Source organism: Hemitrygon akajei, chromosome 31, assembly GCF_048418815.1.
Source record: "Hemitrygon akajei chromosome 31, sHemAka1.3, whole genome shotgun sequence".
NCBI lineage: Eukaryota > Metazoa > Chordata > Chondrichthyes > Myliobatiformes > Dasyatidae > Hemitrygon > Hemitrygon akajei.
This window is the reverse complement of record NC_133154.1, coordinates 10,293,619-10,307,136: the sequence shown is the minus strand read 5'-3', so window position 1 is coordinate 10,307,136 and position 13,518 is coordinate 10,293,619. Positions and strand designations below refer to the sequence as shown.

Here is a 13,518-nt window from a genome sequence, read left to right as displayed (position 1 = left end):
TTAATCATATGGTATGTAATTCACCTATTTATACAGACCATATCTCTGTTATGCTAATCCCAGCATACAGACTGCTTGTCAGGCGCTTCAGACCAGTTCAGAAGCAGGTGAAAACCTGGCCAGCAGGAGCCATCTCTGCTCTTCAAGACTGCTTTGAGAACACTGACTGGGACATGTTCAGGGAGGCTGCAACCGATGGCGGCTCTACCAACTTAGAGGAGTACACAGCATCAGTGACCAGCTACATCAGCAAGTGCATCGATGACGTCACTGTGTCCAAGACCATCACTATACGCGCTAACCAGAAGCCATGGATGACAGCGGAGGTGCGCGCGCTGCTGGGGACCTGTGACTCCGCCTTCAGAGCAGGCGACAAGGCAGCCCTAACAACAGCAAACTGTCCCCGGCCATCAGAGGGGAAAAGTGTGCACATGCCCAGGGAATCCACACCACTTCCAGGACAGCGGCGATACTCGGCGCATGTGGAAGGGCATCCAGGACATCACCAACTACAGGACAACATCACCTGACTGTGCGGGTGATGCCTCCCTCCCAGATGTGCTGAACAACTTCTATGCTCATTTTGAGGTGGAAAATGACATGGTGGCTGGGAAGTCCACCCCTCCTCCAAATGACCACGTGCTGTGTCTCTCCATGGCCGATGTGAGGAGAACCCTGTGCAGGGTCAACCCACGGAAGGCTGCTGGACCAGACAATATTCCTGGTAGAGTGCTCAGAGGATGTGCAGACCAGCTGGCAGATGTTCTCACTGAAATCTTCAACATGTACCGTTCCAACGTGCTTCAAGGCCGCCACCATTGTCCCCGTGCTGAAGAAGTCTTCAGTGTCCTGCCTAAATGACTACCGTCCCGTTGCACTCTCATCCATCATCATGAAGTGTTTCGAAAGCCTTGTCATGAGGCACATCAAGACCCTGCTGCCCCCCTCACTGGACCCCCTGCAGATTGTGTACCATCCCAACCGCTCAACAGACGACGCCATTGTCAGCACCCTCCACCTGGTCCTAACCCACCTAGACAAAAAAGACACATACGTTCGAATGCTGTTCATAGACTTTAGTTCAGCATTCAACACAATCATTCCTCAGAAACTGATTGGAAAGTTGAGCCTATTGGGCCTGAACACCTCCCTCTGCAACTGGATCCTAGACTTCCTGACTGGGAGACCTCAGTCAGTCTGGATCGGGAGCAGCATCTCCAACACCATCACACTGAGCACAGGGGCCCCCCAGGGCTGCGTGCTCAGTCCAATGTGTTCACTCTGCTGACCCACGACTGTGCTGCAACACACAGCTCCAACCATATCATCAAGTTCGCCGATGACACCACCGTGGTGGGTCTCATCAGCAAGAACGACGAGTCAGCTTACAGAGAGGAGGTGCAGCGGCTAACGGACTGGTGCAGAGCCAACAACCTGTCTCTGAATGTGTACAAAACAAAAGAGATGGTTGTTGACTTCAGGAGGGCACGGAGCGACCACTCCCCGCTGAACATCAACAGCTCCTCGGTACAGATCGTAAAGAGCACCAAATTTCTTGGTGTTCACCTGACGGAGAATCTCAGCTGGTCCCTCAACACCGGCTCCATAGCAAAGGAAGCCCAGCAGTGTCTCTACTTTCTGTGAAGGCTGAGGAAAGTCCATCTCCCACCCCCCATCCTCACCACATTCTACAGGGGATGTACTGAGAGCATCCTGAGCAGCTGCATCACTGCCTGGTTTGGAAATTGCACCATCTTGGATCGCAAGACCCTGCAGCAGATAGTGAGGTCAGCTGAGAAGATCATCGGGGTCTCTCTTCCTGCCATCACAGACATTTATACCACATGCTGCATCCGCAAAGCAAACAGCATTATGAAGGACCCCACGCACCCCTCATACAAACTCTTCTCCCTCCTGCCATCTGGGAAAAGGCACCGAAGCATTCGGGCTCTCACGGCCAAACTATGTGACAGTTTCTTCCACCAGGTCATCAGACTCCTCAATACCCAGAGCCTGGACTGACACCAACTTACTGCCCTCTACTGTGCCTATTGTCTTGTTTATTATTTATTGTAATGCCTGCACCATTTTGTGCACTTTATGCAGTCCTGGGTAGGTCTGTAGTCGAGTGTGGTTTTTGTGTTGTTTTACGTAGTTCAGTCTAGTTTTTGTACTGTTTCATGTCCTGATAAACATTGTCTCGTTTTTACTGTGTACTGTACCAGCAGCTATGGTCGAAATGACAATAAAAAGTGACTTGACTTGACTTGATATAAACCATAATTAATTATTTAAATGAAAAAGAATGCTTAATCAAGTGGTCAAGTCAAATTTATTGTCATTTAACTATATATATGTACATGACGTATGTAACCATATACTGTAATGTATATAAAAATGAGACCTTTCTTTGAATCAGGATGTAAAGCACAGTAACCAATATATTAATAACCATCACATACACACACACATATATATATGATACATACCAAATATGAAATACATATCATACATATCACAAAGAATTATTAAACACAGACAACATGAACTACTATCTGGTAAGGTCAGTAGACAGTGCCCTCACTCGTGAACTCGTGAATCTGAGTGTAGTGGATTCATAGCTTATTGGAGTTGAGCACAATAGTCTGGGCCAGGGGTTCTTAACCTTTTTATGCCATGGACTGATAGCATTAAGCAAGGAGTCTGCACCCCGGGTTGGAAACCCCTGATCGAGACAAATGGAAATGAATAAAACAGTCCAAGTTTCGGGCCAACATCCTTCATCAGTCCTGTAAACCACATCAGTTTATCCATTTCCATAGATTCTGCCTACCCAGCATTTTGTGTGTTGCTTCTGACTTCCAGCATCTCGAGCCGAGGCAAATTGTGGGCTGCTTCCGTGAGAATGCTGTTTTTTTTAAAAAATTGAAGTTGCTATCCTTCAAATATGAAGGAAATCATAATAGTGTTTGCAAGGCAAGGGTTCCCAACCTGGAATGGGGGGGGGGGCGGTCGATGGCATAAAAAAAAGTTTGAGAACTCCCGTTGCAAGGAGCTTTACGGAGCTGTTACTGTTCCCTGTTGCTGACTGTGAGAACTTCGTCAAAAAAAAAGTAGCACTTTCTTCTTCAGAAACTTTTGCAGAGGTGAAAAATAGATGCAAAAATTGCGACCGTCCCTTTGCACATGGGAGAGGCAAAGAACACTGCGGGGAATGTGGGATAAATGTGGAGAATCAGAGCGGAGGGAGCGCATGCGCGGAAGTGACGTCACGGCCCGGCTATAAAAGGGCGGGGCCGGGCGCTCGGCTCTCTCTCTCTCTCTCGGTGTCAGGCCCGGCTGCGGAATGGTGAGTTGTGTGAAACAAGCCGATGCGAATCACCGCCATCCGAGCACCTAGCGCTTTCCTGCCGCCACCAAGTCATTTCAGCCGCCTTTATCGAACGTAGTAATGTTATATTGATCGGATGTTTTAGAGTTAAAGCGGGGGAAAGGTGCTCGATGACTCTTGTGAGGGGTACAAAATGGCGATCGCTCGCTGACTGCAAATCCGATTAAAATCGGAGCCATCCTGTTCCCATCCTCCGCGGTTTGATTACAGGGCTGTTAGAGCTTCTCGTTCGAGCCGATAGAACTAGTTAAATCGGTGCCCACTCTACTCTAAAATGGACCCACACAAACTGGGTCTGGAAAGGCGGTTCTGTAGTAGACCGGGAGGGCGAAACATCGGGGATTTCGGTCTGTAGAGTTGGTCAGTTGTACAATAATTTATTTAAAGTTGTCCCTATATGTATTGAGATAGTTCTGCACCTCCAAAGGGCGTGGTTTCGCATGCAGCAACATTTTATTTTGTCTTTCCCCCATCTTTCAGTCTCACCGTAAGTTCTCGGCGCCCAGGCACGGCTCCCTGGGCTTCCTGCCCCGCAAGAGGAGCCGCAGGCACAGGGGCAAAGTGAAGAGCTTCCCCAAGGATGACCCTAGCAAGCCTGTCCACTTGACGGCCTTCCTGGGGTACAAAGCCGGCATGACCCACATCGTGCGAGATGTCGACAGGCCTGGATCCAGTGAGTAATGGTTTAATATTCACGTGTGTGGTTTGAGAACAGGAAACTCGAGCGGCAGGCCATGCGCATATTTGTTCCTGCTGTGCTGTGTGTTATCTCTTTGGCCTCTTCTAGGTCTTAATAATTACAATGTTCCTAGTCTCATGAAAGGCATTTGTATCTTAAAACGGGTGACCTGAATCTGCCCCACCTTTAGGGCAATGTCTTAACAGTATCCATATTGTGAGGACCCATCACTTTTGATTCTTAATACCTGAATAAGCTCTAAGCCTGCATTTTAGTGCCTGCTTGTATTGCACTCTTAGTCTAATCAATGCCAAGCAGGTTGCATGCAATGGTTTACTGTGTGCTTAAAATTTCACAGCATTGGGCCAAGTGCAGTCAGACACCCTTGATTCATTTCCATTGATGCCACCTGACCTGCTGAGTTCCTCTGATATTTTGGTTGTGGAAATTTCGGGGGTATCTCCTTATTATGGAAGAGTTGGGCTGAAGGGCCTGTTTGCATGATACTGACAAGAGGCGGACATGTTGCCTGTTGAACTTGTCCTGGCTCTTCAGGGAATTGAATCTGGTCACATTACCCTATATTCTATTTGGAAAGTAAATGATTTTCTCTTGCCTGCCTGCACCATTCCCCACTGAAAAGCTCCCAATTTGTTTCCACTGCCCAGGAGTGCATCGAGTTCCAGGCCTTTACGCTTGCCCTGTTTCCTATATTGTCAGTTACTTGTATCCTTGTGAGTACAAAGTAAATTTCATTATCAAAGTACATAAATATCACCATCTACAACTCTGATTCATCTTGTGGGCATACTCAGCAAATCTATAGAATAGTAACTATAACAGGATCAATACAAGGTCAACCAGTGTGCCAAATACAACAAACTTCAAATGCAAATATAAATATGGCAATAAATAATGAGAAGATGAGATAATGAGGTAGTCCTTTGTGGAAAGCATCACAATGATGGGGCAAGTGAGTGATGTTATCCCCTCTTGTTCAAGAAAGAGCAGATGGTTGGGTAGTAACTTCTTGAACCCAGTGGTGTGAATCCTGAGGCTCTATTTGATGGCAGCAGCGAGAAGAGAGCATGACCTGGGTGGTGGGGATCTCTGGATATTGATTTCCTACGGAAGTATACCCCAGATTGCAGTTAAGATAAGTTGATTAAAACCTGGCTGCCAGATTCCCACTCAAGCCATTGTTTTCTAGTACACATAGACCAATTTAACTTGCAAGGTAGGCATTGAGAGATGTGCTAGGGACATTTCCACAGCCAATGTCATTCATTCCACAGCCAATGTCATTCATTCCACAGCCAATGTCATTCAAACTGGAGCAGCTGATCTTCAGTGACTTTCTGTGGGCTGCAGAAAATTGTTTCAAAATTACTTAAATATACTTTTAAAAGAATCTCATAGCTGTATATGGTACTTCAATAATAAAATATACTTAAAAACTTTTTGAACTTTGATTTTGGGGTCTAATGAGCAGCATTGAGGTGCTGTCCATTCTGTTACATGCACCATGTATAGTTCAGGGTCTTGGGCAGTGAGATAGGACTTAGTTGTATAATGGGCTTATTTTAGCCACTCTGCAACAATTGTTACAAAGCTGCTTCTTCACGTTCATTTACTTGATTTATGGACCTGTTGAATTTCAAATTGTGTAACGTCCCAGTTGTGTTAATCTGAATGATGAGGGTAAGAGGCAAATGTAATTGTTGGAGTGAACAATGATTTACAAAGTACATTTATTATTTATTAAATATGTAGATAAAAATGGCACTGTTTGTACAATTGGATTAGAGCAGGGTTTTTAATACCATGACCATTATCATTAAGCAAGGGATCAGCACACCCCAGATTGGGAACCCTCAGGTTAAAGCAACACACACAAAATGCTGGTATGCAGCAGGCCAGAAGGCGTTTTGTGCATGTTGCTTGATTTTCCAGCATCTGCATATTTTTCTTGTCTCAGCTTATGGCTTGTGTAACTACACATGATGATAAACTCGACGGGCGGACATAAACAGTCGCTAGTAGTGGCTTTTGCTGAATGTCGAGTTTCCTGACCAGTGTGGTAAAAATGGGCTTGAAATGATTTGCCATTAGCAACCTTTTTCTTTATTCACCAGCACCATGTGGCTTAGCTGCAGTGGTAGAGGCATTGTGTCCATTCTTCCAGCTGAATCATAGCTGTTCCCATGACTGGGTAAACCAAATGTGATATTGCTAGGGGAAAATACAAATTGTTAATATTTCTGATAATTTCTTGCAGAGGTGAACAAGAAGGAGGTAGTAGAGGCAGTTACAGTGATTGAAACTCCTCCAATGGTAATCATTGGCCTCGTCGGCTATGTTGAAACTCCACGTGGTCTTCGTGCTTTTAAAACTATATTTGCGGAGCATATGAGTGACGAATGCAAGAGGCGTTTCTACAAGAACTGGTAACTATGCTAAACAATTCTAGTGTCACTTCTGTAAATTATTCTAAGCGGAATGGTGTTAAAATTTGCATTTGATTATCAGCAGCTCCGCTCGACTGTGGAAACACAGTTCGATGAGCTCTGGCTCTGTTTGTTGGAGGAAAATGTCCTTTGAAAACAACAATGAGCCGCCCATTCTTGGTGGTGCTGATTCCTTCCGCTCGCACTACGTGTGATGAGGGGTCGCGCCAATGTTCTCTTGTCTCTTTGTAAAGGTACAAATCTAAAAAGAAGGCTTTCACAAAGTATTGCAAGAAGTGGCAAGATGAGGATGGCAAGAAACAGCTGGAGAAGGATTTGAACAGCATGAAGAAATACTGTCAAGTCATTCGCATCATTGCTCACACACAGGTAAGCTTTGGGACTTGACCTAATTAGCTATATCTGGTATCTAGTATAAAACATCTTGCTTTTGGCTGGTACTGTTCCTGCAATTGCTTTTTGTGAAGCAGTTGTGTCTGTACAATGCCATACACAGCCTAAAGGGTCAGTGAAATCTTCACAATAGTGAATTTTACTGCTTTTCATTTCTAAATTTTAGATGGGACACTACCCCTGCTTTTTGTTCACTGTTCTGTGATTGTAAGGCCTGGTCATGGGGTCTTTATGGGTTATGGGTGGTGACGATAGACAATACGTGCAGGAGTAGGCCATTCGGCTCTTCGAGCAAGCACCACCATTCAATGTGATCATAGCTGATCATCCACAATCATACCCCGTTCCTGCCTTCTCATATCCCTTTAAGAGCTCTATCTAACTCTTTCTTGAAAGCATCCAGAGAATTGGCCTCCACTGTCTTCTGAGGCAGAGCATTCCATAGATCCACAACTCCGGGTGAAAATTTTTTTTCCTCAGCTCCGTTCTAAATGGCCTACCTGTTATTCTTAAACTCTGGCCTCTGGTTTTGGACTCACCCAACATCAGGAACACGTTTCCTGCCTCTAGTGTGTCCAATCCCTTAATCTTCATACTTACATGTGGTAGTTGACCACATGTGATTAAAGATTTAAAGTATGTATTATCAAAAGTGTGTATGCAGTGCACAACCACAAGATTCTTTCCTGCAGACAGTCAAAGAACAAAGAAACAACATGCAAAAAACAAATCCGATAGATGGCAAAAATTGAGCAAATAACAATATTAAACATCAACCTGCAAAACCTTGAAACAGTCTAGGAATGTACAATTCAGTTAATTTTAATGCTGTGTCCTCAATTGATTGCTGATGGGATATTTGGCTATAGATGTCTATGAGAACTTGCGTCCAGCTTTGGGCTGTGGAATATTTGGAAACCCTGGTGAAATAGTAATTGGGGTTGTGGACAGTGGCTTTTGTTACCTGTTGCAATGTAGTTAAGGTGATTGAACATGTCGACTTGTAGGTGAATAACAGTATCATCATATTTGGCTTTTCAAATCACGAACCTTTCATAATCTCAATCTTTTAGTGATACTTGGATATTACTGGAAGAATTTGTAGCATTTTAATTTACAATCGGGAGGTTGGAGGGTAATGGAAGTTCAAATTATCTAAGTACATATGTCACCATGTATATTGCTGAGATTTTCTGATAGGCAATCACAATAAATACAAGAAGCACGATAGAATAGGTTAAAGACTGCACCCAACAGGATGGATAACTGCCAATGTGCAAATAAAAACCCACAAACTGCAAATACAGAAATAAATAAATACAATACTGAGAAATGTGAGTGATGTGGTAGGAGTCCATAGCATAAAAGGGCTGGGAATGTGGAGAGAATAGGTCGGATTAGTGCTGAATATGGAATTGCTCTAAGCAGGTGTAGGCCTGTGCAACCTATCTCATTTGGAAACGTGGGGCATGTTGTAGACTGCCACTGGAGGCTTCAGGAGGATGATATAAGAAATGGGTAATTGGTGTACTGCTGTCCTTTGGAACTCCAGCTCTAATCTTTAATTTCTATTTTACAGATGCGCTTGCTTCCTTTGCGCCAGAAGAAATCCCACATGATGGAGATCCAGTTGAATGGTGGAACAATTGCTGATAAAGTTGACTGGGCAAGAGAGAAGCTGGAACAGCAGGTTGCTATCAGTTCCGTATTTGGTCAAGATGAGATGATCGACGTCATTGGTGTAACCAAGGGCCATGGCTTCAAGGGTAGGCAGCATACTTATTTCATTTCAGATGCTTAATTTTTAAGTCACCAGGAAGTTAACTTATCTAAGGCTTTACTAAATATGAAATCAGTCTTCAGTATAATACAATGCTTTGTCTTTGTTGGGAGTATACTATGATGATAACGTGGAATAAGTGTTGGTAATGGCACCTGATTCTGATGAGGAACCGTTCCATGCTGCCTTCCTTCTGAGATCTCCAATGAGATGAAGAGTTGTATCTAATAGACTCTACGTCTTTAGTGATTGTCCTTCCTCTTCTCAAGGTGTGACAAGCCGATGGCACACAAAGAAACTGCCGAGGAAAACTCACAAAGGTCTACGTAAGGTTGCCTGTATTGGAGCCTGGCATCCTGCCCGTGTGGCTTTCTCTGTTGCTCGTGCTGGTCAGAAGGGTTACCACCACCGCACTGAGATCAACAAGAAGGTAAGTGTGCTGTGATCAAAATGGCAGGATGCTGCAAAGCAAATGTCTTTGCTCAGTCACTGAGCTTCGAAACTGGAGGCTAAACTGTGGGGAGGATTTCTTACAGACGCAGACGTTTCTGAAGCAGTTCATGTTTTACAACAATATGATTTGACATTGCTTACTCACTTAAGTGAATTTCTCAAAAATGCCCATTTAAAAAAAGACCAGATTGATTTTAATCTAGATACAGAACAGGTGAAATTGTTTCAGGTGGCTATTTATTAAGTAGTAGTATCTCCTGTAACTAGGTTTTGATTTCTGTACATCAGGTTAGTACAGCTGGCATGATAAAGACTGCAGCTCAGTGCAGATTAGTATCTTGGCATTTCTATTGTACCAAATCCCTTTAGAGCTGCGGTCTAATAGAAATATCCCCTTTGCAGATCTACCGGATTGGAGCGGGCTTCCAGAAAAAGGATGGCAAATTAGTAAAGAACAATGCTTCTACTGAATATGATCTGACAGACAAGAGCATCAATCCTCTGGTGAGTGAACAGAATATCAGTGGCATTCCACTTAAGTGGGCCGTCAACTTAAGCCTTGGGTTCTAACGGTTACTCTCATTGTTCCAACAGGGAGGATTTCCCCACTATGGTGAGGTGACCAATGACTTCCTGATGGTGAAAGGCTGTGTCGTTGGTACCAAGAAACGTGTGCTCACTCTGCGCAAGGTGACTGCCTCTTAGTTCTATTGTATCTTGCTGGTTTCCACTATCTTACAGGTGGGGAATTTGGAAGGAATCCCTGGAGCCAGGCTGTTAAGTAAATGTGTTTTGACTTGTAAGTCAGTCTGAAAGTTTTAGGACTAGTTATTGTACTGGACTGCCAGATGAGAATCATAATACTGAGTTAAATGTTTGGACTTTGGTCATGATTGGACACCTCCAATGCAGGGTAGGTAGTTTATTTCTATGGCATGCTAATCCTGCTGAGTTATAGTTTGCTTTTAAGTTTGCCATTAACGAAGCTTCCTTTAGTTGGGGTGAGACAAGAGATTAATAGCAGGTTTTTTCATGGGATTTGGGTGCATTGGCAGTGTTGTAATTAGTTGCGATCATGGATTATCTTGACCGGTTGTAGTCAGTGTGGAAGACTTGTATTCTTGGACAGTAGAATTGATGGGATTATAAAGCCCACTTATTTACTGTAAGTGTAGTCTTAATATCTGTATTTCAAGTTTGTGAATATGTTGACTGCTTGGGATGGATCTGTCCAAATTTGGCCAGCAGTTCCTTCTGCAGATTGCTTACCGTTCACTTTGAATTCTGCAGTCACTATTGGTTCAAACAAGCCGTCGTGCTTTGGAGAAGATAGACCTGAAATTCATCGACACCTCTTCCAAGTTTGGTCACGGTCGCTTCCAGACTATTGAAGAGAAGAAGGCATTCATGGTGAGTGGCTCTTAGAATTGTCTGTTTTTTATAACAAGTCTTTATCAAATTGCAAATGGGGAAGAGCACAAAAAGCCTGTGATCTTTCATCTGCTGAATGTGCTTGGGCTGTTGATGGGAAGGTGATTTTTCATTAGGCTGCTTAACTCAAACTTGCTACATACTTCATTTTGAGATAGTACTAATCTGGTTAGAATTAACATCATATTCCAATGTATCCTAGCAACTTTTTGTTGTGTATCAAGAATCTACTTTAAAGATTTTGCTTTTCCTTGGAGTTTCAAAGATTCATGACTGGTGGGCAGGAAGTTTTGTTTTGGCCCAAATGTGGCAAACCTTTATCCATAATTTGGTATCCTCCCACAGGATATGCCATATCTTCCTTTCAGAACAGACCTCCAAACCCATCTAGGATAGTCATAGCACTACAGCACAAGAATAGGTGCTTCGGCCCATATAGTCAGTACTGAATTCTAACTAGTCCCATCAACCTGCTCTTGAACCATAGCCCTCCATTTCCCTTCTCCCGCAGACGTGAACTTTGCCTGTTCATTTATGATAATCCTTCCAGATAATCGGTTTGTGAACCTTTGAACTGCATTATAATGCACTTGCCTTATTTAAGGATGATTTCAATTCTGTCTCATCCAAATGCTTTTATATTTTTCCTGCTAAGTGTACACTGTATTCTTGTAGCTGCTCCTTTGGTACCAAAGGTTAAAGTGCACCAACTCCTACATCTTACCAGCAAAAGATACATTTATATCTACTCTTTCCTGTTAGCTGACTGATCTAACTGTATTGCATTTTCTAATAAGCTTGGCATAGCATGTTAAATGTCTTCTGGAGACTGGTATCTTTACAGGTGACCCAGGTTCAGTTTCTGCCACTGTCTGTAAGATGTTTTTTCCTGTAGTCTTGGTTGGTAGGTTAATTGGTCATTGTAAATTGTCCCATGATTAGGCTTGGATTAAATTGGGAGATTGCTGGGTGGTGTGGCTCGAAGGGCCCATCCTGCATTGTATCTCAAATAAATAAATGATATATTCACAGGTTTCCCTTTGTCCACAGCACATGATACTACTTCAGTCATTAGATTTGTTTTACCCTGTTGAATTACTGTTCTCAGGATTGACTGGCTTTGTTCTGACTGGGTCTTGTGATTTGCTCATTACTTGTCTTTCTCCTTTCAGGGACCACTGAAGAAGGATCGGATTGCAAAGGAAGAAGGTGCATAAATCTTGAGCCAATGATTGTAATTGGTCAATAAATAACTGCTTTTAAAAAGCAAATTACATTAAATATTTGGTCTTTTTGTGTTTAGTTATTTGTTTCCAAACTGCCTTTCTATTTCCTTTGCTATTAATTCACCACAATTCCAAAAGTGTATAGCATTCCTTTTGGGGTAATTACAGCAGTTGTCCCACTCTTGGCTTAGCATGTTGTCCTCTAGAACTATATTCTCCCTGTTGCTTTGCCATCTGGGTTTGTCGCATAATTGGATTTAGCTATAGGGATAACAATATCAATCAGTAATTGGGTCAACAATTGCTAGATGTGAACTACTAGCAAGATTAGTGTGAAGCATTTTCTTGTAGTTTTATCAAACCCAAACATAACACTTTGATATTTGACTGGAGTTTTCCTTAAAATTGACTTCAAATTTGCCAATCCATTAACACCTGTTTTAATGTCTGATGGACATTAGCTTTAAAAAAGACTTTTCACAAATCTTTAGCTGTGTTCTATATTGTTGGCACATGGCCAAGTGGTTAAGGCGTTTGTCTAGTTGCTAGTTCAAGCCTTGGTTGAGGCTGCGTGTGTCCTTAAGGCGCTTAATCACGCATTGCTCTGCAACGACACTGGTGCCAAGCTGTATGGGTCCTAATGTCCTTCCCTTGGACAACAGGTGGCATGGAGAGGGGAGACTTTCAGCTTGGGCAACTGCCAGTCTTCCATTTTTAAAAAAAAACCTTGCCCAGGAGTGCGCCCTGGAAACTTTCCAAGGTGCAAATCCACGGTCTATTGAGAGTAATGGAGGCCTACTATATTGTACAATTCTACATAGAATTGGATCTAGTATAATTGATATGTTTACATTAGTTGGTACAGTTTTGGATTGAGAGCTACATAGTAGCGCCAGGGAGGACTGGTGTTTCCAGATGCTTAATAACGGCTTTTGTGATCTTGAACCCTTCTATCAAGTCTCAAGTTTTAGTCCAAAGGTCACAACTTCCAATTCCCTTTCTTTTATCTGTAGGCTCACATCAAAGTAACTTGTATGATATCCAGCATACGATAGTGACTTGTGACTGAAACCTTGGCAAACTTCTATTACTATGTGGTGGAAAGTGACTGGCTGCATTTTGGCCTGGTATGGGAACACCAATAACATATAGTGGAAAATCCCACAAAAGGCCCAGTCGTTGAGTACATCTACATGAAACATTGCTGTAGAAAAGCAGCATCAATTATCAAAGATCCAATCACCCAGGCTGTACACTTGCTGCCATCAGGTAGAAAGTACAGGAGACTTAAGACTCACCATCAGGTTCCAGAACAGTTAGTATCCCTCAACTGTCAACACTCTTGAATAAAACTCTTGACTTGGGTTCTTTGCGGGAATGGGACCTGCTCTCAGGTTTCATGACTGGCCGTTATTTGACATGCCAAGGACCTAAGTTTTGCTGCCCTTTGGGGTCCGAGATTTTGTGGATCTGGAGGTGAAGGTAGGTGTCTAGGAATCCGGTGTGTTGGGAGATGGAAGGTCGAAAGCAGCGAGCTAGCAGTGTTCCCAGAGACCCCGAGTTCTTTGGGCACAGCTTGGAAAAAGCGATTTAATGGACTTAACATTGCAAACCGGCGAGTTGATGTCTCCCCTCTTGCTGTGAAATGGAGACACTTTTCTCCATTAATAGGGAGAGAGCCCGTGGTATGTCAAACA

At 43.3% G+C, this 13,518-nt stretch overlaps 1 protein-coding gene and 1 non-coding gene across 2 annotated transcripts; both read left to right on the top strand.

The window, feature by feature from the left end:
• Positions 1-3,257: 3,257 nt before the first annotated feature.
• Positions 3,258-11,876, top strand: rpl3 (ribosomal protein L3). The gene is made up of 10 exons (XM_073033695.1): positions 3,258-3,349; positions 3,872-4,064; positions 6,349-6,517; positions 6,772-6,907; positions 8,511-8,697; positions 8,981-9,141; positions 9,567-9,668; positions 9,759-9,854; positions 10,455-10,574; positions 11,768-11,876. The coding sequence occupies exons 1-10, from the start codon at positions 3,347-3,349 to the stop codon at positions 11,810-11,812; spliced, it is 1,212 nt and encodes a 403-aa protein (XP_072889796.1). The 5' UTR covers positions 3,258-3,346; the 3' UTR covers positions 11,813-11,876.
• LOC140719528 (small nucleolar RNA U83B) lies at positions 8,821-8,915 on the top strand. Its single transcript, XR_012096943.1, has one exon. It is a non-coding gene; the product is annotated as a small nucleolar RNA U83B (small nucleolar RNA).
• Positions 11,877-13,518: the final 1,642 nt, after the last annotated feature.

Coding starts and splice junctions, on each gene's coding strand:
- rpl3 (XM_073033695.1), top strand. Junction 4,065..6,348: donor TGTCGACAGGCCTGGATCCA/GTGAGTAATGGT, acceptor AATTTCTTGCAG/AGGTGAACAAGAAGGAGGTA. Junction 9,669..9,758: donor ACAAGAGCATCAATCCTCTG/GTGAGTGAACAG, acceptor TTGTTCCAACAG/GGAGGATTTCCCCACTATGG.